The sequence below is a fragment of the Narcine bancroftii genome, chromosome 4 (genome assembly GCF_036971445.1).
Source record: "Narcine bancroftii isolate sNarBan1 chromosome 4, sNarBan1.hap1, whole genome shotgun sequence".
Taxonomy (NCBI): Eukaryota; Metazoa; Chordata; class Chondrichthyes; order Torpediniformes; family Narcinidae; genus Narcine; species Narcine bancroftii.
In genome coordinates this window covers 287,094,449-287,118,833 of record NC_091472.1, presented here as the reverse complement: position 1 = coordinate 287,118,833, position 24,385 = coordinate 287,094,449, and the positions used below count along the sequence as shown (strand labels likewise).

Genomic DNA, 24,385 nt, shown 5'->3' with positions numbered 1-24,385 from the left:
GCTGAGTGGGAGAATGGATCAGCTCCTGATGGAATGGCGGAGCAGACATAACGGGTCGACTAGCCTACTTCTGATCCTCTATCTTATTATCTTTCTTTCTGTCAGCAGACTCAATCAATTGTTCAATAACTGCAATCAGTAGTCCTAAAAGCAGCAACAACTTACTCAATCACTATATTTCAATATCTACCTCAATCTGTTGAAGAATTCAATATAAATTTCAGAGGTCAAGATACTTAATGTGAACAACTTAGAACAGGCCCAAAAATGTCAGACAAAAGCTAAAGGAATTACATTAATAGAGTTCAAGAACTTACCACACCCTATTTCATCATTTCTGTCACTGCAGTCATCAATATGGTCACATCTGTATTCTTTTGGGATACATTCTCCACTGCTGCAGGTCAACTGGTGACTTGAACATGTCTTTACAGCTATATAGAAAGCAAAGAAAATGTCAACAAGAATTGATCTTGTACAAGTCATGCAAGTGATTCAATAATTTGTTGAATATGGTAAAGATTTCAAATGCCCAGCGCGTTTGTTAAATACTAAAAGCCTCAGTGGAAAATGCAAAAGAAATTCAATGCAATTTTTCAAACTAATGCAACAGAGCAGAGTGTTTCCAAGGAAGGCCATTGGTGCGAGTACATGTAGGTTCAAGAAGGAACATGAATAATTTGTTTCTTTCCTGAAGTGACAACAGATTCAAACAACCCTGTAACTGGCAGTGAACATCAATGTGGTAATTTTACAGCCAAATAAGCCACATGCAATCAAAACTCACTGACATTTATTGTTGATTGGTCTAAAGTTTTCTATCTAATATGTTCAATTGTTGAGAATTAACTAATGATTACAATTGTGATATGAGAATCGAATGTATTAGCACACAAGAATGAGGGACAGGAGTAGGTCATGAGGCCTTTTAAACCTCCTCCATCATTCATCAAGATCTTCCACCTCATCACTAATTTTCTATCGCATGACTGATCTTCAAACTCATCACCATATTTCCCATATCCCTCAATTCCCCTAAGAAAGAGAAATCTATTTGTTTTGATTGAACATAACCACTGAGTTTTCACAAATGGCCGAGATAAAATTTCCCAAAACTCACTAGCCATTGTGAAGAAATGTATCTTCATCTGAGACCTAAATATCCTAAAATAGTGACCCTTGGTCCTAGATTCCTCTGTTAGTGATTGATCCTTCCCTACATCATCAAGACCGATATCCTTTCAGAATTTTGTAAAATCTCCTCTCTTCTTTCTAAATGTTATGAAATATAGCCCAACTCTGCTCAATATGCAAACTATTTTAGTAAATATTTGTTTATATTCCTTGTTTAACAATGTGGACTAAAACTGTACTTATTAGGTACAATCTCATAAAAGTCCTACGAAGCCACAATAAGACTTCCTTAACCTAGTAATCAAATTCTATTGATGTTTGCCAAGATACCAATTACCATCCATTCCTGTGCTCTTCCTACAAGTTAGTCTTCAGTGTTTTGTATGCAAGGATGCCTAAATCCCTTTGAACATCAATAATGCCCAATCTCTCACATTTGAACAATTAATGTGCTTTTCTGGCGCATGTACCAAGTTGGATGATCTCACTTTTTTGAACATTATATTCCATCCACTTTTTCTCATCTATTTCCCTTTGAAAACTCTGGTGATCCTTTTTTCAACCCCCAGTTTGCTATCATCAGCCAATATGGAAAGATGGTATTTGCCTCCTTAGCCGCACTGCTGACATAGATCATGCCTGGGGCCAAGTGCCAAACCCAGCAGTATCCCTCTATCTATAATCTCAACAAAAAAGTGTTTTCTTCCGTCAAAACAATTTTCAATACTTGCCAGTCTAGTATTGCCAATCCCAACATTTTTATATTATGTGTTAACCTTTTATGTGGAACTTAAACACCTTCTAAATTTATAAATATATCATACCCACTGATTTTTCCATGATCTATCCTACTAATCACAGCATCAAAGAACTTTACATAAATTTCCCTTTAAAGTTCTCATTGATTCTGTTCAATACTTTTTATTTATAAGATGTTCTGTTATTCCAGAATTTCCTTGGCCAACAAGTTGATAGTTCCCGGTTTTCACTCTCCTTCCCGTCTTGAATAGTGAGGTAACATTTGCTGCCCTCCAATCCAATGCCAGAACCTTGGAAGAAAATAGCTAAGGCATCCACTATCCCTAAAGGACCACCATTCCCCCCGCCTCCCCCGCAAACCACAACCCCCCTTTCAAAACTCTGGAATAAAGAACATCCGGTCATTATAAATTCTCCTGATTCTTCTGTAAGGGGCCACATTTGCTCTCTTTAAACTTGTACATACTCAGAAGAACTCTTGCAATCTAGCTTCATTTTTTCACTGGTCTATACTCACATTTTGTCTTGCCTTTTATCAATCTTTTAGTAATTCTCTACATTCTAAAATGCTCCCAGTCCTTAGACCTACTGCCGTTTTTGTTAACATTACATTCCCGTGGGGGGGGGGGAATTAAAAAATAAAAAAAAATTTTAAAAAGAAAAAAAAACTATATTCCCCTATTTTCTTCATGATAATGGGAAGCCAACCAACCCACAGAAGAATCTTAATCCACAGCCAATATTTTTTGTTACCTATTCCCTCCACATTGCCATCAGTCATACTACCTCCCTACATTAGGGAGAATTTGTCAATGTCTTAATTGACCCATCAACCTGCAAATATTTGGCATGTTCGAGGAAAACAAAACACCCAGAGGAAATCCAAGCAGTCACAGGGAGAATGTGCAAACTCCACATTGACAGCACTGAGTTTCTTGCTCTATCGACAGGTCTGTGCTTTGGAATAGGTTCTCCAATGGTAGCAACTGTATCATCTTGATCTTTCATTCTGAATTTTATACAAACCACTCAGATGAGTGATTCAAAGCAATTTCTTGTAAATTAACTCAAAGATGTAAATGAATTACAATTTTTACCCTGATCTGCTCCACCTAAGACGTATTTAAATAAAATACTGGACTTACGACAATGCTGTCGCTCATCGGATCCATCATCACAATCTTCTTCTTCATCACAAATCCAACTTGGAGGAATACATTCACCATTTTCACATTGAAACTCATCTGCAGCACATGTAGGTCGAGCTGAAATCAAATAAATGCCTTGATGATGAAGTAAAAATGAAGGGACAATATCAATGCAAGGATATCATCTTTAAAAACAGTTATTGTGCTGACCTAGATTTTCTAGGTAGAAGTTATGAATTGGCCATGATAAAACCCAGTGTGATGAAAATTGTGAGACACAGATGTGAACAATTCTCTCAAAGTGTAATGGAGAAAGCAAATGATGGTGAAGTGAGAATACACTGTCTGCCTTGTTATCAAGGCAAAATTTGTCTGAGCGTGAACCATAAAGAACCCTGGTAAAAAATTGAAACAAAGGACATGATGAAAAAATATACACCGATGATTAAAGATAGAACTCGCACAAAGAAAGGTGGTTTGGGTGTTTGGCGATCAATCAGTTCATCCACAAGACATCACTGAAGGAGTACCTCAGGTTTCACCCAACTATATAGAGCTGCTTCATCAATTATAATGAGAATGAGATTCTTGTCATATACAATGTTCAAAGGCACCAAAACATTAACCTGCTGTGGCCGAACATGTACTTCATGAAAAAACCTCAAGAGTACACATTAAATAGTGGCTAGTGCAACACTGTTACAGCGCACTTGAAAGCAGATCAAAAAGGGGGATCAATTATGATGGGTGCATGGTTGGTGTCGTGAATAGCACAACACTGTTACAGCACTGGCAATTGTGGTTCGAATTTAAATTTTGTAAGTTACGGGGATTATCTGATTAAAGTGAACTTTACATCATTAATGACTACAATACTGATTTTTTTGTTTCTAATGACTTTACATTTTGCACTGTCTTGTGTCTTTTAAACAGTGTAAGCTTAATGCAGGTGTCAGGCATTAGAAGAGTGAGACTCAGTCAACCAGAAAATTTGCACATTCAACATCCAAGAGTTTTATAGGTGCCAGATAATGGGGACTTTACTATAGTTTTATTTAAGCAAAGAAACTGTTCAGCTCTAGTAAGAATTTCAGTGCATATATGCATTGCATAATGTATACGACAATAAACATGTTATCATTATATCCCTCGAGTCCCTTAGAATCCAGAAATGATCTCTCATTGGAAAGATCACAATGCCTGAGTATCTCCAGTTCTTTGGAGTAGAAAATTCCAAGCACTTTGCTAACATCTAAGTGAAGACATTTCACACCACTCCTCACCCCATATCCAGTGCTCAATAGTCTAGCCTTACTCCCTGTCTACAGAGCAGTTTTGCAGAGTAATTTTCAGTTGTATCAAGTCCCACTTTACTTACAGCAGGCAGCTTCATCAGATGCATCACTACAGTCATCAACACCATCACAGATCCAGTTGGCAGGAATGCATTGACCATTTTGACAGGAAAATTGGTTTGTGCTGCAATCTGTAATAACACATGAGAAAGTAATTAGACCTGTTACTTCTTTATAACTGACTGGGATTGGCATAGTAGATTCTGCACCATAGGTAATAGGAAAACTATATACTGCAAGGATTAGTATAAATTTCATTTCTTATAAATTCATGTTTACAGCATGTAGGTATACTAAAACAAAATGGCCCACTCATTTTTATTAGCCAATGTAAACCATTAATAAATTCTGCAAATGTTAACTTTTTTGTGTTATTTTTTTTAATAATGCTTTCATGGAAATATCCAATTCAAGGTCAAGATTTTTGTCTGAAAAATGTAAAATCACAAGGTTAAATATTCATGAATATAACTAAATATTGTAAACAAACTAAAGCAACATGAAATTTCACTATAAATGCCAAGTCTGTATTTAAAATTATTTGACATAAACGCATACATCACAGGCTTTTTCCTCGCCCGCCTTTGAAAAACTGAAGTAGAAAACATTAGTTGCCAAGTATATGTTGATTAAACCATCAGCTCCTATTCTGAGCAATAAGTACTGGCTGAAAATATTTTATCCTCTATTCTTTATTTGTTGGCTGAGACTTCCCAGTTGTATTCATACAGTTCTAAACTATTTCAACATAGCCACAGTTTTGTTACGGTGTAAATTATTTACAAAGCTCCCCCCACATATACAGCTTTCCCTTTCCAAATGAATGAACAGATAAGTTAGTCAAATTACACTAAATCAGCTTCTGAGTGCACCAGAAATGGCCTAAAGTAATTGTTCGGCTGTTTTTTTGACCTGTTTTTGCAAAGGTCTCCTTGGTGCCTCTGCATTTCAAAGTTCCTCACCTCTTCAACCTTAATCTTAAGGTTTACCACACTGTATTCAGTATTCACAGGCATGTGCTGTCAGATTGAAAAGCAGGTTAATTGAGAATGGTTTGTTTTACCTCATTAGTGCAAACAGAAATGGGCATTTAGATTTCATACATTGCTTGGTTAACTTAACAATGTTCATACCAGGAGATCAACTAGATCATTATAACAAAACTACATTACACTTAATTTTGTTTCAATTTCTAATGGTTTCAAAATCCATGAGAGTGTGTTAGAACATTACAAGATAATGAAATGCAAACACAGAATAAGAACAAAACCACCAGATAAAATAGGAATTAAAATTTTGCATGGTTTTTAAAAAATACATAAATTGCATAGTTTTCCCTTTTACTATTGAAGGGTGTTTGTTCCACTGCACAGAAACAGGTCATTCAGCACATCTTGTCCATGCCATCCTGGCTACTCTCACTTGTCTGCATTCAGTCCATCTCCCTCAAAACCTTTCCTATTCAGGTCCCTGTAAATATCTTTTGAACATAATACATGTCTCCACTTCTAACATTTTCTCTGATAGTTCATTCTGTATATCCGCACCTTCTGTGGGAAGAAGGTGCCTTTCAGGTCCCATGAAGTTTTCGTCTGCAGTATCTCGGAGCCCAACCAACTACATAACTTTTGTCCTGATTAATCCAGATCTATTTTTCCTCTTGCACATCTCCTTAAGGAATTTTTAGACCTTGCCTGGGAGATTGAAAAGTTTTTTTTTAAGTGAATTGCATCTGTAATACACACAAGACCGTGTCACACCTCCGCCAGGTGCCAAGAGGTTGCTGTGGCAAGTGGTTTAGAGGTCACTGGGAGGTTCGCCTCACTCTCCTATGGTAGTCACCAAGTGATGATCAGGTAGGAAATACAGAAGGTGGGCAGCACAGATGGTGCAGCAATTAGTGCAAAGGTTTTACAGTGCCAACAAGTGGGACTGGGATTCAAATCCTACGCTGTCTTTAAGGAGTTTGTACGCTCTGCATGGGTTTTCCCCCAGGGGCTCCGGTTTTGAAAACTAACGGGTGTATAGGTTAATTGGGTGTAATTTGGGCGGCACTGACTCATGGGCCGAAATGGCTTGTTACCGTACTGTATGTCTAAATTCAATGCATGTCTAAATTTAAATTTAGACCTCCAGTCTGGGAAATAGCTTATTGCAGGAGGCTAGAACATTGCTCCTGTAATATGTAATCTTGGATTTCTTATTAATAAAATGTAGTGAATTCATCTAAAATATTTATGCATATTTATTTTATTTCTATGCATACATGTGATTATGAGAACTGTATTATGTGTGGAGGTGTGTACACTGTGGTACAGAAAAAAAATGCTATTGTCTAGTAGTGCATGTACAGTCAGATGATAAAATAAACCAAAACTCAAGTTGACTTATAATGAAATTTATTTTTTCAAGAGAGAAAAGCAACAATGAGTTCCCTAAGCAGTGAGCAGCAAACATGAGTTCTAATATAAATCAGCAAATGCTAGCTGGAATGAACATTGAGACAAGGAGATTGAGAGTGGGGTGAATCTGGCTACCAAAGATGTAAGCTTTAATTTGAAGTCTAAGACAGAGGTCATGGATGTGAATAAGCCTTACTTTGTGGAAAATGTAGTAATTCTCCTTGAAGTAATGTACACAAAGCCATAGCTCACTACATAATCTAGTGGATAAGATATTGAACTCTTAAATGCTTCCTCCCAGTGGTGCCTGGGAGGTGTCATTTATATATCCATGCAATCTACAAAGAAGAATGTTATACCTAAATCAGTTTTGTTTGCAGCAAAGCTCTTGAGAATGCAAGAGGTTGAACTTCAGTTCAAGTTGTTTGCAGAGTATTTGAGAACACGCACAGTGGCAAGGGACTTGGGAGACCTAATATACGATTCCCTGACTTGCAGACAGTAGTAAGGAAGGCAAATGCAGTGTTAGCATTCATTTCAAGAGGACTAAAATATAAAACCAAGGATCTAATGCTGAGGCTTTATCGATCAAACCACATTTGGAGGACTGTGAGCAGTTTTGTGCCCTTTATTTAAGGGGAGGATGTGCTGGTGTCAGAGAGCATCCTTAGGAGGTTTATAGGAATAAACCTGTGGATGAGAAAATTAATGCATGAGGAGTGTTTGATGGCTCTGAGCATGTTCTTGCTGTCGTTTAGAAGGATGATGGGGTGGGGGGGAGGGGCAGGGGGACATCATTGAAACCTATTGGACATTGAAAGGGCTGGATCGAGTAGATGTGGATACAATTTTTCCACCAATGATAGAGTCGAGAACCAGAAGGCGCGGCTCAGAGTAAAAAGACATCCCTTTAGAACAAAGGTGAGGAAAACCAGAAGTCAGTGAATCTGTGGAATTTATTGCCACAGGGGGCTATGGAGGCCCCCATTGTGTACATTTAAAGTGAAGATTGATAGGTTCTTGATTAGTCCGTGTCAGAATTAGAATTTATTGTCAGGAAATTCAGTGTTTTGTTGCAGCATCATAGTTTAAACATACATATACAACACCTTACAACAATAAATTTAAAAAATAATGCATGAAAAGTAAGGCAATGTCTTTGGTTCATTGATTATTTAAGAATCTGACGGTGTCCTTGTGCTGCTCAGCCCTTATCTTTTTCCTGAGGGTAGAAAAGTGAAGAGGGCATGGCCTGGGTGGTGGGGGTCCTTGCAGATAGAGGCTGGGTTTTTTTTTTTAAAAAGACACCGCCTCATATAGATGTCTTTGATAGAGTGAAGTCTGGTGCCTGTGATGTTGCAGGCTGAGTTAATAACACTCTGGAGAGTTTTCTTGTCCAGAGAGTTGCCATCTCCATACCAGACAGTAATGCAACGAGCCAAAATGCTCTCCATGGTACATTTGTAAAAGTTTACGAGAGTCTTCAGTGACAAACCAAATCTTCTAAGACACCTCACAAAGTATAGCCACAGGCGAGCCTTCTTCATGATCGAATCAACATGGAAGTTCCAGGAAAGATTCTCAGAGATGATGACATACAGGAGTTTGAAGTTCTTGACCCTCTCCACTACTGAGCCCTCAATGAGGACTGGGTCATGTTTTCCTGACTTCCTCCTGAAGTCCACAATCATCTTCTTGGTTTTGCTAGCATTGAGCGCAAGGTTGTTGTCATTACACCATTCAAAATGCTCGTCTATCTCCCTCATGTACACTTTCTCATTGCCGTTTGTGATTCTGCCAACAACTGTGGTGTCATCGGCACATTTGTAGATGGCATTGGAATTGCGTCTGGCCACACAGTCATGGGTGTATGATGAGTAGAGCAGTGGGCTAACCACACATTGCTGAGGTGCGCCTGTGCTGATAATCAGTGAGGAGGAGACGTTGTTTCTAATTCATACTAACTGTGGTCTTCCAGTGAGAAAGTCAAGGATCCAGTTGCAGAGGGAGTTACAGAGGCACAAAGCACTCAGGGAATAATGGTGTTGAAAGCTGAGCTTTAGTCGATTAAAAGCAGCCAGTGTATGAGTTGCTCTTTTCGAGGAGATCTGGAGCTGAGTGGCGAGCCAGTGATATTAAGCCTGCTGCTTTGGAGTGATTATGAAGATACTTGAATTGCAATGGGTCTAGATCTTTGTTTAGGTACAAGTTAATTCTGGCCATACCAGCCTCTCAAAGCATTTCATCAAAGTCGAAGTTAGTGCTATTTGGCGACAGTCGTTAAGACAGCTCCCCACTGCTCTTCACTGGGATGATTGATGCCCTATTGACGCAGGTGGGAACCTCTGACTGCAACACTGAAAGGTTGAAAATGTCCACGAACATTCTGGCTAGTTGGTTGATACAGATTTTCAGTACCTTGCCTTGCGAGGGTTTACCCTCTTGGTTCTGATGTCGCCCTCAGAGATGGATGTCACAGGGATTCTCATAGGGACTGTGTGGTTCTCCTTCTCAAAGTGGGCATAGAAGGTGTTTAGCTCATCGGGTAATGAAGCATCACAGCCATCTTTACGTTCACCCTCACTTTGTAGGCTGTAATAGCCTACAAAGCGGGTGTCAAAGAACAAGGGGAAAAGACAAACGAATAGGGTTGATTAAAAAAAAAAAATCAGCCATGATTCAAACAGAGGAGAAGACTCAATGAGCCTCATGACCTAATTCTGCTCCTAAGTCTTATGGTAACTTCAGTGGTAACTTTATTTGCTGAATATGACATGGAAAAACACCATTACACATGGAAATCTCAACTACAAATAAAAAATAGGATGGTTCTGATTGGTCCAAAAAATCTAGTTGGGAATACTAAATTGCTTCATAGTATGTGCAAATTTTGGAAAAACCATTGCTTTGATATTATACAGATGAATTTCTAGATTGATAGTTCTTATTTACCAGGTTTTACTGACTCTGTTTCAACCAAAATTGTGCTTTTTGAAGGGACAACGTTTAAACTGCATTTTCTGTCCTCGCTGAGATCCACAACCTCAAGCATGACTTCACAGGTACACTTTGTCCACTGTGTTCATGAAGATCAGGGTCATGGAGCTTTGCTTAATCTCTATTATTCTGGACTGCTGTTGTTGATCTCTGACAGAACTCAGTTTGACGTTCTCCACCGTGTCCGCAAGGTTACCTAAATTTCTTAAAAAGGAGTCTTCCCTACTTTTCCTTTGGTAAACAAATTGTGGCAGACTAGCCATGCATATGTTTATGGCTGCATGATAGACTATCACAAAGTGCAAGTTTACAAGGACAGAATTCAGGTCCCTTCAAATATCTTGCTTCCAAACTTCTGATGGAATACCTGGCTATAGCCCAGAGGAATTTTTTTTCCATCATTGCAACATCCATTCATTCAGTAACAATGCTTCCCTGTCATTTGAAGTGTACTGCTTGCATTGTGTTTTGTCCCTTCAAGATCTGATAGCTTAGAACATATCTGATGGGTTATGTATTATATTCTGACAACTGTGAAAAATACATCAACATAGAACATCATGCTAAAATTGAAAATATTGCTATTAACAAAAGAGTTAATCAGGGATACCCAAAAATATAATTCTGTGGATGGCATAATTGAATTTCTTGCTCTTTATACAACATCAAGGAGTAAATATTAGGTCATTTGGTTAGTGGTGATTACTTGGGAGTATAGTTGTACTGGGCAGTTGTCCAGAGGAGAAGAACATCACTTGCTACTTTTGATTTGGCTGATGTCAGAAGCAAGAATGAGTGGCAGGTTGAGGTGGACCTATTGCTGGTTATACCATATTTATTATTATATAGGGCTTTCAGATATGACTATCCTGTGAGACACCAATATTTTAAACAAACTTTCTAAACGCAAAGGACACCGATACATATTCACTGACCAACAGGAAAACAAGTTTGCCTTATGAATTCCCAACAGTCCTCCATTCGGTCAAAACAGTGACGGACCATTACTACCCCTGGATGCTGCTTGACCTGCCAAGATCCTCCAGCAATTACTTTACTCAAAATTCCAGCATCTGCAGTTTTTGTGCTTCTCCAATCATATCACTCTGGGATTGCGTAAAGACTTTCACCATTGTTTGCACATTAACTGCCGGGTAAAAGTGGATAACATTGGAAAGCAGACACAGAAATAATGTACACTTATTTGATACAGTAGAGGCACTATCCTGTGCTTTCAACATCCAGCCACGCTAACTATATTGGCTAATTTGAAAGTACTGTAATTGGCAACAGTACGTTTGAAGTAACTGGCTGGCCTTGCTCTGCTAAAACACAGCTTGCTGCTTTTGAAAAGGGAGGCACATTCTGGCTGCAGCAGCTGCTGAGTCATTTTAAAGGTGAAATGCCATGGCATAGGAACAGCAGGCTCTATCATTTGTGGATGTGATGTGCCTGCCATGACTGAATGGCTGTGAACAGTACAAACAGTGAATTGTAGGAGTAAGACCATTGATTATATACAAAGGTGTGGAAAGTTAAGAGGCTTCAGCATTTTAAGTATTGTGCAAGCTAGTGGTGCAGTACGGGGACTGCCATGCCCTTTCCGGGCAGCTCATCCATCTTTTGGTCCCCACCTGACGCTCAGCTCTCACCTAAAGCTCCAAGCAGCTGTAGCATGCGCAGCAGCTACACCCCAGTAAACCGCCTCGGCAGAAGGGCTAAACCAGGTGAGGTTGGGGGGATCCGTCTATCCCAGCATGTGAAGTTTGGCCCTGGAGGATTGAGCGGAAGAGACCAATTAATGGTCCAACACATCACGCACAGGTTTCTGTTGAGCGATTTGTCTCAGTTAACCCAACTCATCAAGTCCTGCGGCGATGGGACAGTGGCGAAGCAACAGGTAGAGATGACCACTGGCGGTTGTACCCACAAACCTGCACAAAGGCGACCTTTGGACAAGTGGTCATTCAGCTCTGTACCCAGGGCAGCAGAGATGCCTGGCAGCATTCAGGAGAATGGTGCAGTCTTTTTTGGGACAGCACTGCCCACCCTCACATGAGGGATTGGGTTAGAAAAGGTACCCCAAACACCCCACTCACCAAATCAGCATCTGGCTAGCTTACCACAGCTGGCAGATCATCCCTTTAGTGGTTTGCATACAAGGAACATAAATCAAAGAAAATGGACTTCCAGTGCCCCCATTGTGCTAGACTTTGCTTCCAAACTGGGACTACGTCATCTTCATGTCCACAGATGAACGTGTCTTCTTCGAACTGAAGGACGACCAATATATGGTATCAGATGAACCATGCACTGATCTTAACCATGCTTTTAAAAACTTTCAGGTTCCTTGAAGCTCGAGTCCCTTCACTCACTTCTACAGCTGCCACTTCCTTTCTTCAGGGTCACCTGTCCCCTAGAATTTGGGGATATCTACTCTGTACACCTCCACAACATTAAAACACATCCATCTACCCATCAAAGCCATGCAACATTTATTTGAATAACGATTAGCAATAAACTGGATGGAAATCAGTCAGATTGCAGTATCTTACCCCTATGGAGGTGAAAATGCTTGCCCACAATCATGAACTTTTGTGTAATCCAAGGCCACAAATCAAAGATGATTGTATCCTCAGACTTAATCTTTCTCATATTCATTTTCTTTCTCATTCCACACCTATTTGAGTACGCTGCAGGTAGTGTAAGCTTACAATAATTGCCACCATCACTACCCTTCATTTTAACCCTATTCTTTTGCTTTTCCTTTTCCAGACAGCCAACTACTTCCAGCCAACTTGTCAGCAGTAGAGCAGTGCCGCGTGAATAAAAGCTCTCACGACTGGAGGGAGAACAAATGTTTTTATCAGCTTATAACTGAGGGTAGGGTCTTGCAGTGGTCTTCAGAGGGGTTTAGGCAGGAAACCAGGGTAGATGGGGGTGGAGCCAGCCATCAGTATAACACACAACCAGTGAATCTCAGTTCAATGCATTCACACCTTCCTGCAGAATTTAGGGTCAGTGGATGAAGACCGAGAACATGGATTCAGAAAAAAAAATTGAAAAAATATACAATTATTTACAAATTTAAGTGGTCTTGAGGTATGGAGATCCTGGTGAAGCTCCTAAGCATGGGAGGGCCTTGGGCCCTTTGAGTCTCCTGGTCCCCTTGTGGGGGACGAGTGACGGCTGGGGTCTTCGGCTCAATGACGGAGGGGGATGCATTTTCCTCCAGAACTGGATTCCCTGAGGCCCTGACTGGGGGCTGGCGAGAATGAACTCTGTGGTTCGAAGGGCACTTGAGGCAACGAACCCACTATTCTGGTGGTTACCAGGTCCCCGATGGAGATGGTGTCCTCCCTGCCATCCGAGTACTCCACATAGGTAGGTGTATGTAGGATTGGCGTGGAGCAGTTTCACCCTTTCCACCAGGGGGTTGGTCTTGCTTCTCCTCACGTGCTTCCAGAGAAGGACTGGACCAGGAGTGGTGAGCCAGGTTAGAAGTGTAGTTCCGATGCCGACCTTCTTTTGAAATTGAATAGGAGATCGTGAAGTGTAGCATTGGTCACGGTAAATAGTAGCAACCTGATGGAATGGAGCACCATAGGAAGGACTTCCTGCCAGCGCAAGTCTGGAAGGCCTCTTGACTTCAGGGCCAGTTTTATAGCTTTCCAGACTGTGGCGTTCTCCTTTTCAATCTGTCCATTCCTCTAGAGGTTGTACTTAGTATTCCTGCTGGATGCGATTACCCCTTGCCAGCAGGTACTGACGAGGCTCATCACTCATAAAGGATGATCCCCGGTCGCTATGAATATAGCTGGAACACCTGAACAGGGTGAAAATGGAATCTAGGGCCTTTATGACTGACAAAGTGGGCGTGTCTGGACGTGGAATGGTGAACGGGAAGTGGGAGTACTCATCGATGACAGAGAGGAAGAAAGTTTTCCCGTCCCTTAAAATCAGCACATGGCTGTTCGAAGGGCCTGAATTACTTGATTAGATGCGCCTCCGTGGAGCAGTAAAAGTGTGGCTTGCACCCTGCACAGACCTGGCAAGACCTGGTCATTTCCCTGATGCCTTCTATGGGGTAGGGAAGATTGTGCACCTTGACAAAATGAGCCATGCGAGTAACCCCTGGATGGGAGTGCTCATTATGCAGAGACCACAGTTGGTCGGTGTGTGCAGATACACAGCTTCCTCTGGATAAGGCATCTGGAGGGTCATTAAGGGCTCCTGGCCGATAGGCAATGTCATAATTTTAGGTGGAAGGCTTGATCCTCCACCTAGCAATTTTGTCATTTTCGATTTTGCCCCTTGACATTATTAAACATGAATGTGACAGAGGGCTGGTCAGTGAGGAGCGTAAATTTCCTACCAGCCAGGCAGTGTCTCACGGCTACTACAATGGCTTGAGTCTACTTTTCCACAGATGGCTTCCGGCGCTTGTGGCCTTGTAACATCTGAGAAAAAAATGCAACCGGCCTGCCTGCCTGGTTAAGGGTAGCAGCCAGGGCTATGTCCGAAGCATTGTGGAAAGCTACATTCTTGTCCACTGTGTGCATGGCTGCTTTCGCAATGTGATTTCGAAGGTATTTAAAAGTTTTTTTGGGCTTCAGCCAAGAGAGGAAAATAAGTGGCTTTTAAGAGAGGGTGAACCTTACTAGCGTATTGAGGGATCCACTGGGGATAATATGAGACAAACCCCAGGAATCTCCTGAAAGCTTTTGTGGTCCTGGGGACGGGGAGCTCTAACAGGAGGCATATCCTTTCTGGATCTAGGTTAATTATGCCATTCTCCACCACATAGCCCAGGATAGCCAGACATTTAGTTCTGAACATGCACTTGCTAGAGTTACAAGTGAGGTTTAAGGCTTTTGCCGCGTGAAGAAAACTGTAGAGGTTGGTTTCATGGTCTTCCAAGGTGTGGCCACAGATAGTGACATTATCAAGGTAGGGGAAGATAACCTTCAACCTATACTCATCCACCATTCTGTCCATCTGCCTCTGGAAGATAGAAACCTCATTAGTAATACAGAACGAGACCCTCCGGAATTAATAGAGATGACCACTAGCCTCAAATACTGTGTATGGGCAGTCCTCGGAACTGATGGGCAGCTTTCAGGTCAATGGTCGAATAGACCCGATACTGCGCAATATCATTCACCATGTCCGAAATTCTGGGAGTGGGGGGTGGTTATGGTTCCAGGAGTGTGTACCAATTAATGGTTTGACTATAGTCAATTACTAGCCTGGACTTGTTTTCCCCTTTTACTACTACCACTTCCGCTTTCCATGGGATGGTGCTAGGTTCGATGATACCATAATCAAGCAGATGCCGTACCTCAGACTCTATGAAATCTCGGTCTGCAATGCTGTACCTCCTGCTCTTTGTAGCAACAGGTTTCAAGTCTAGGGACAGATTCAGGAAGAGAGGTGGGGGGGGGGGCAATATTCAGTGTGCAGAGGCTGCATGTGGGTTCTGATTTTAGAGGCCCTCCGCTCCGAACAGTTAAAGGAGGGAGGGGACCAGAATACTCCAAGGTCACGCTTTTAAGGTGACACAGGAAGTTCAGACCCAACAGCACCGGAGCACACAATTCATCAAGTACACACAGGCATATTTTACAAAATTCCCCCCCCTTCAAACAACATATGTACAACAATGTTGTTGAATATGTGATCTGTACTGGGACCCCAGCTGTTCACAATTTACATTAATGATATGGATGAGGGGATTGGATGTAATATCTCCAAATTTGCAGATGACACTAAGCTAGGAGGGGTTCTGTGCATGGAAGAGGGGGTCAGGAAGCTCCAGTGTGATTTGGATAAATTGAGGGACTGGGCAGATACATGGCAAATGTACTACAATGTGGATAAATGTGAGGTTATCCACTTTGATAATACAAACCGGAGGGCAGATTACTATTTGAATGGCAATAGATTAAGAGATGGGGAAGTGCAGAGAGACCTAGGGGTACTTGTACACCAGTCTCTGAAGGCGAGCATGCAGGTACAGTAGGCGGTTAAAAAGGCAAATGGTATATCAAGAGGGTTTGAGTATAGGAACAAGGATACCTTACTGCAGCTGTACAGGGCCTTGGTAAGACCACACCTGGAATATTGTGTGCAGTTTTGGTCACCTTATCTAAGGAAGGATGTTCTTGCAATGGAGGGAGTGCAGAGGCGATTCACCAGGCTGATACCTGGAATGGCAGGAATGACTTATGAGGGAAGATTGCGCAAATTGGGATTGTACTCGCTGGAGTTTAGAAGATTGAGAGGGGATCTCATAGAGACATACAAAATTCTGGCAGGACTGGACAGAATGGATGCAGATGGGATGTTTCCAATGATGGGAAAATCCAGAACCCGAGGCTATGGTTTGAGGATAATAGGCAAACCATTTAGGACCGAGATGAGGAGGAATTTCTTTACCCAGAGGGTGGTGAATCTGTGGAATTCATTGCCACAGAAGGCAGTAGAGGCAGGTTCATTAAATATATTTAAGAGGGAATTAGATATATTTCTTCAGTATAAAGGTTACGGAGAGAAGGCGGGGACGGGGTACTGAACTTTAAGATCAGCCATGATCTCGTTGAATGGCGGAGCAGGCTCGAAGGGTCGAATGACCTACTCCTGCTCCTATCTTCTATGTTTCTATAATTGGAAAGAAACATCTTTAGGTTGTACTTTTGCACAATCCGTGAGTCTATGAAGCTTTCAGTAGAGGCCATGTCGACTAGGCATTTAGTGGAATGTCCTTTTACCTTCACAGTCACTATGGAGTTGCTGAGCTGGTGAGGTCGGTCCTGATCTCTAACTATTGAGGCTAGGACCGCGGAGACACCATACCCCTCACTCGAGTGGTCCCCACTGTACTGGGTTGTCCATGGGTAAGATGGCGTTTACCTCATGGTGCGGTAAGATGGCTGCCCTCCTTCCTCCTCTGATGACGATGGCACAGAGTTTGAATTTGAGTCACAGCAAGGCTGCCACCAAGCCTTTTCGTACTGTTTCCTCACTGCCACCCTTTATCAGTGCATAGTGCACAAGTGGGTTTGGGTGAATTTGGGGCAGGCCAGCTTGGGGCTGGAGTCAGATCCAGGAGAGGTACAAGCCATGGACTTCCCCAGGCTTCCATCATGCGGCAAACCCTTGCACAATGTCCTTTCTTTCCACAGCTGGAACACACAGATTCTTTAGCCAGGCTCTTGCCCCAGAAAAAGCACTCCCTTGCACAGGAAGTGGCAGCCGTTAGGTCTGGGGTAATGAGAGCAGTCAGTCCTTGGAAGGGATCACCTGGGTGAGCGAGCTCACTAGCTTCGAGATCGTCGTTCTCAAGCTCCAACGATTTGGCCGGTTAAACATGACTGGTGAGGTCTTTTTTTTACCTGACTTGAGCAGTTGCGGCCTCATGTACCTCGAGCAGACCCCTGTGACTAGAGTGTCCCGGATTTGTTGTTCTTCATGAACATGGCCCATAGCTGCTTCGTACCTGAACTTCTCACCACAGATCCAGAAGGTAGTAATTGATAGTCTCTCCTGGCCATTGGCAACATAGAGTGAGTTGATGCCTCTCTAGGACCTCATTTTGCCACTTCAGGTACCGAGCCTTCAAAGCCTTGATGGCAGCATTGTACATAGTGCAGTCCCTGATGACTGCATACCCTTTCGTTCCTATCCTCTAAACAAGTGCGGACCTCCTGAGTTCATCGGTGTGGAAGACGTCTCTGGTTGCTTTCAGGTAGGCCTGGAAGCAGTTTAGCCAGTACATGAATTCTTCAACCGCGTCGGAGGACAGAGGGCCTATAAGCAGCAGACCTGGCTTGAGTCGCGTTTCCATCGTTTAGGGAATAAGACAATAAAATTGTAGTGTGAATAAAAACTCTCACGACTGGAGGGAGAACATACACTTTTATTAGCGTTCAACTGAGGATAGGGTCTTACTTTGTCTTCAGAGGGGCTCAGAGTTTAGGTAGGAAACCAGGGTTATATATATGGGTAGATGGGGGCGGAGCCAGCCATCAGTATAACACACGGCCAGCGAATCTCAGTTCACTGCAAGCAGCAAAAAGATAGCAATGATAAAGACAAATTAATACTCAGTTTGACAACTACAGCTACTTGGTGATCCATTTATTTACTGTCGGTTTGCTGCCAGGGCAGAGCACAAAAGGTAGAAGAGATGAAAGCTTCCTTTTGTGTGAGGAAAAATGAAGCTGACGCAAGTTCTGCTCCACTGCACTCAAAGAGGATTTCAACAACAGTCTAAAGGAAAAGATTGATAGACATATATAACAACATTTTTGGAATATCGGCCACTCTTCTAGAGGCTCTGCATGCGATTGTCAGGAGTCTAGCACCAGCCTTGCAGTTGTGCTTGGAGATATTCCAAAATGCATAGAAGTCATAGGTCACTCCATTAGTCCTATAAAATGCAGTCACTTACAGGAGACACGTGTATTGCTACCTATGTATGCTACATAAATATGGAAGATAAACTTGCATGGTTTGTGTACCAGTTAGTGCAACTCTATTAAAGTGCCAGCAACCAGAGTTCAAATCCATCGCTCTTCCCATGTCCACACGAGTTTTCTCTGGGCATTTCGGTTTCCTCCCACCCTCCAAAAATGTACAGGGTTTGTATATTAATTGGTGTATTTGGGCAGCATGGCCTAATGCACTGGAAGACTATTAAATCCTTACCTCAAAATTTCCTCTGATTTCTCAACTTTAACTAATTTTGTTAACCACTCAAGTGGCTCCAGCTCATTGTAGATTGCAAAATTCGGAGGTCTAGGCCTGTAGTCAGTCTCTCATTGGTGTTACTAATTGGCTGCTCTTAAAAAGTAATGCTCAATGACAATCAATGGCCAACAATCTCTTGTTCAAACCATCAGCCAGCATCCAGACCGTAATGCCAGTACAGTTGAAGTGGAACCAAGAAGTGTACAAGCCCGTACAATAAATCTTGGATACCGATAACAACCTACTAAAGCCCTTCAGCACCGAAAAGGGGTGAAGACTAAAAGCCAACCACATATTTTGCTCAGAATATGTTCCTACTTAATTGCTTAATTTTTCTGCACTGGACTGCTGGGTTTAGTCATGGACATTCTGTCCTCTATTGGTTTTGTACAGTTCTGTTTTACTGATCTTTCCCCGATTCCAAATTATGTTCTTGTCAATGAACCCAAGGGGTTTAAAATTTCCTTGTCTTCTCTCTGCACATTGGCATTCTATTCATGTTATCATTAGGGCAGCTGCAACATTTACACTCAGAGTAAAGTTTCACTTGCATTTTAATTGTCCATTTAAATTAAAACCGCAAAACAACACCTCAACAAAAATAGAATATTGAAAATAAAACTCACCTTGCTGGCTTTCATAAATTTCCCATCCCTTCTGTCTTGGCAATAAGCTTTCTGCAAGTCATCCAGCCTTCATAACACGTGAATACTATTTTCAACAAAACTATTTGGTTTCATTCAATTAAATTCAACCTCATTGGATATGTCTTTCAGTCATTCTTAATTTTAACCCAAGTTATGTAAAATTAATTTTTATGAGGAAAAGCATATATAGGTCCAAGTTGAACAGGGTAACCTACTGCACTGAAACCTTTATAACTTGGACAAGAGCTTCAATAAAGTCATTTAATACCTATGACAACATATCGGCTAGGGGCAAGATCGTAATCGTACAAGTTCTATTAAACTTTCCAGTGGAGATTATAGTGAAATTCTATCTTAATCATGTGAAACTTCTGAAGCATTTCGCTCAAAATGCAGAAACTGGAATTAATTAGCAATGAAACGTTTTTCTCATTCAAACATATGACAAACTAAGTATGAAATAGATATTTTTCTTGGAGATATTTTTCTCATTCAAACATATGACAAACTAAGTATGAAATAGGTAATTTTCTTGGAGATATTTTTCTCATTCAAACATATGACAAACTAAGTATGAAATAGATATTTTTCTTGGAGATATTTTTCTCATTCAAACATATGACAAACTAAGTATGAAATAGATATTTTTCTTGGAGATATTTTTCTCATTCAAACATATGACAAACTAAGTATGAAATAGATATTTTTCTTGGAGATAAGAATGTAAGCGAATCAACTGCTTTCAGCAAAATATCAGGACCAAAGTTTCCAATGGCAGCTTACTTTTTTTTAAAATAAACCCATTCATCCTGATCACTTCCCAGGTTTTGGTCTGGACCCAAATAGGTTATACACTTGAAGACTTATCCAAGTCCTTATCAAACAATTATGAACAGATTAAAGTTGAATTAAATTTGAAATTCAGAAATTAGTTGCAGGATAAAGAAATTTCCATTCGAGGAAGATCATTTGGACAACATGCATTCATCTCTCCAGATATCAGTCATAAACTTATGAAGCAAGATGAATTCCACTGAATAAAGATGAAGGGGAAGAAAACGAAAGAAGGAAGCTAAAAATAGCGAAAGCTACTGTTAAAAAAAGGAAAATAATCAGAAAGAACATTTCCTCACGTTAGAAGAAGTGTACAGTTGTCAAATTAAAATTCACCGAATGAAGAAGAATCACAAAAAAAGTTTCTATAGAAGATGGTTAGTACAGCAGTTTGTATAGTGCAGGGAATTTATCAAGGCAGTGTCCCGTCACTCAATTGCTACAGCCAAATACTGCACAATTTACAGGACAGTAAGAGTTCATGAGCATAAAATTACTTGTTCTGTTATATTACCCCATTATAAATTAAATTCATTATCCTTGATATAGCAAGAAAGATAAGTAGGTAACAGGAACCAATAAGGATTTAAATACAGAAGACAACAATATTCCACTTGGTATTGCTGATAAATACCAGATAGACCCATCTCTACCTCAAAAAAACTATTATGAAGTTCATTAAAGGATCCATCAAATCATGATTGTCACTTAATTGCCATGCACATGCCATAATAACACAAAGAATGCAATCCAAGATAAAGCAAACTTTATCTGCCAGCCATTCATGGTTTATATGATAAGCCAGAATTTCAGACACAATGCTTACTTGTCTGCATCCACAGATGAAAATTAACAGATTTCAAATGCTTGAGGCCTTCGACAAATGATGTTACACAGCACAGCATCTGAATTCAGGCTCAGGTTTCACATGCAAAGCCTCAAGTGTTGCTCTCCTGCAGTTTCAATGGGGCTTGAAATTTAGTTATGCAGCTCAATATCTTTTTTAAAAATAACTAAACTTGAAAAATCAGCTTTGTAATAATTCACCTTCTAGAAATTATTTCACTTTCCTTTGGGAGGCAGTTTTGCTCAGTGCAATAACATCAATTAGCATGCAAAACAATACACATGTTTGAATCTATTTTAAAATTCTCATTTTTGTTTTCAAACATCTCCAGGCACTTGCCTCATCACATCTCAAATGTCTCCGTCTACCTTTGTGGCATTTACCAATTCCTTGTAAAAACATATTGAAGTGCAAGAGGAACTCTGCCAGTCTTGGTAGGTGAAGACAAGAGTACTTTGTCTTCAGCTCCCAAAGTCCTAAGCGCTACAATTCCTTCCCAAAACCTTCCACCTCCTGCTCTCTTTTCTACTTTAAGAAGCATCTTACAACTTCCCTCTTGCCTTAGCATTCTCATGTTAGTTGCTGCCAAATTTTAATTTTAATAATGTTTGTGTTGGAGTCATTTTACTCCAAGTCACCGCACACTGGTTATTACCTTTTTATGAATTTCAAAGAAACCTCAATGTACCCAATTTTCCTTTGCACATTGGCATTACAGCCAAATGAATGCAGGATATTTTAACCATTTGTGCTTTGATTATGTAGCAAGCATTACAGAGAAGGAAAAAAATTCTACACCTGCAATGTAAATAGTATCAGATTTGCTTCTTATTTGATTGTTACAGAACGTTCTGCTCATTGTGTACAAGTGATTTACAGTTAAATATATATATATATATATAATTTAAAATAGAATAGCACAATTAGATCTAATCTTAGAAAGTGATTTTCTTGATCCTCGCTCACAGAACCTCTGAATAACAACCCATATAATTAATTCTTACATTAAAAGATGTATAACCTTCACAGTAAATACTTTTTTGTTTCTTGAAAGATTGAATTAGATTCCAAATTCTAACACTAATAAAAATAATACCTCCATCTCGGCACTTTTCCTGCAATCAAATTCATGTAAAAGCAGTAATACCAAAGCATTGTGTAATGATGTCTTTTTTTTGTGTGTACTTTTGATTTAACAAGCTAATTCTCGACTACTGAGAGTTATCTACAATAATAGTACCTTCTAAGATTTTTTAATATTTATTAGTTTGAACAATTCCTTGAGTTGGCATGCAAATATTTCATTTACATCTGACATAACATAGCAGTTAGGGCAATGCTGTTACAGCACCAGCGATCAGGACTGAGGTTAGAATCCCACGCTGTGTGTAAGGAGTTTGTTCGTTCTCCCTGTGTCTGCATGGATTTTCCCCCAGGGCTTTGTTTCAAAAATGTACTAGGGGTTGTAGGTCAATTGGGTGTAATTGGGCGGCACGGGCTCATGGATCGATAGGGCCTGTTACCATGCTGTATGTCAAAATTTAAATTTAATTATGATTCAGGTAATAGTACCTGTGAATTAACAAGGTATAGCCAATTGTTAAATTCATCCAGAGTAACACAAGAGTTTGTTTTGTCTTAATTTATTACATAATTGAAGGTCAATTTCATTAAAATAGTCTCAGATTTCAGATTCAGGTTTATTGTCAGACTACATTCATGACATCACATACAACCCTGAGATTCTCTTTCCTGCTTCAAGGCAGAATTACCACTTATTGGTAGTGCAAAAAAAAAACTGTACACAGCATATACGTAAACAAATAAAGAACTATAAACAGATAACAAATGTAAACAAACTGTGAAATACAGAGAGAATATAAAAGAAAAAAATAAATGCACAGTAAATGTTCTTAAATGAGTCTCTGATCGAGTTTATCTGAATATTCTTTGTGACTGGGGCTTGGATCTCCTAATTGTTAGTATAAAGGCATCCACAGAAAACAGATCTCCCCAATTCTTGTCTCAATGACATTTAGACAAGTACACACACAAAGTTTTGAATAGATATGGGTCAAATTACAATTATTTTAATACTGTAAAGCTCTAAGACCTACGTTTGTGGAACAATGCTCCTGCTCTTCTGAATATTTTTAATACTCATGTATATAGTTTTTAAAAAATCCAATTTCCAATAGCACAATCTCTAATTATCAATATTCCATGACAATATTACTTGGCAATAATACATTCAAAATGCTATACTATGGGGAATAGTATATTAGCCATCAGATAGCAAGTCCTTATAACTATCATTATAAACCATTTTAAAAAAGTTTGATATTCACTTGCATTACTTCTACCGGATTTTAAAGCACTCCAAGGAATTGAAATCAATGCAGGATTTTTAATTCAATATAAAGTCACAGGATCAACTGTTGCCATTTCAAAAAGTGTAGTTGTTCTAATAAATTACAATTTTAAAAAATACATGATTGCTATTGCAAGTTCAGGGGAAAGACATTGTGCAAAAGCTGCCAAGAAATAGGACAGATATTCGTAATCCTTAGCCTTGTGTATATCTGTCCAAATTACTCAAATTCAAAGAGCAGAATTTAAGGTAGACATGAAAATGTTCAAGTTATTTTACAACAAGCAATAGGCTAACTAATAAATAGAAAAAAAACAAAATGTTCTAATTGTTTTCTAAAAAAAAATCAACATTTACCCATTAACTTAGTCTGGGAGAGTATGTTGTACTGTATGTCCTTACAAAGAATGCATTATTCTTTGAATAGAGGACATCTCCAAGGCTACAAGAAATAGAATCAAGCAATAGGTGGGCAAGGAAGAGTCAGATAAAAAAAGATGCTACAGTTTTGTGAAGGTGGGTTATAGACCATTGTAGATCACTATGATATAATAGTGTTTGAATTGTTTATTTCTGATTACTATGTTACATCAAAAAATGCCTGTCATTGAATTTAACTTCCAGAAATTTTCAATTCCAACTACACCAACAATACTTAAAGACCAAACCCATACCAAATCAAGGAGTCTAATCAGTGCTGGATTAAGATATTGAGGGGCCTATAGCATTAATTTTAAAGGGGCCCTAAATTGTGCCGGATGACACATGCATGATGAAGGGGGAAAGCACTTACACTTAAATTGTGCCAATCCCCTCCCCTGTTAAAACACTTCCTTTACACGTTTTGTTAAAACAAAATGTACAGCGGTGGTGGCGGCTGGATCAATGCAGCAGCAATGGTCATCTTTGTTACCCATAATCCTTTATGCAGCTGGAACCGTTCTGCGTTTTCCTGGCGCCGACACTGGCAGAGTGGTTCCAGTTGCATGGGGGATTATGGGTAACAAAGACTGCCATTGCTCCCACCTTGAGCCATCTCTGCAAGCTGCCGGGGCGGCCGCAGAGCGGCCCAATCAGATGCCGGGACGGAGCCAGAGAACTCCGTCAGCACTGCAACCCTGCTGTCGCATCAAAAGTTAG

The 24,385-nt window shown here is 40.2% G+C and overlaps 1 protein-coding gene across 1 annotated transcript in view; it reads right to left on the bottom strand.

Annotated features, from left to right (window-relative positions):
- Positions 1–14,962, bottom strand: part of lrp2a (low density lipoprotein receptor-related protein 2a) — a 246,552-nt gene extending 231,590 nt beyond the window's left edge. The window contains exons 1-4 of the mRNA XM_069936227.1: positions 14,878–14,962; positions 4,420–4,527; positions 3,039–3,158; positions 318–434 (exon numbers count right to left, since the gene is read on the bottom strand). Of these exons, the coding sequence (XP_069792328.1) occupies positions 318–434; positions 3,039–3,158; positions 4,420–4,527; positions 14,878–14,962 (430 nt within the window). The remainder of the gene's footprint in view (positions 1–317; positions 435–3,038; positions 3,159–4,419; positions 4,528–14,877) is intronic.
- Positions 14,963–24,385: the final 9,423 nt, after the last annotated feature.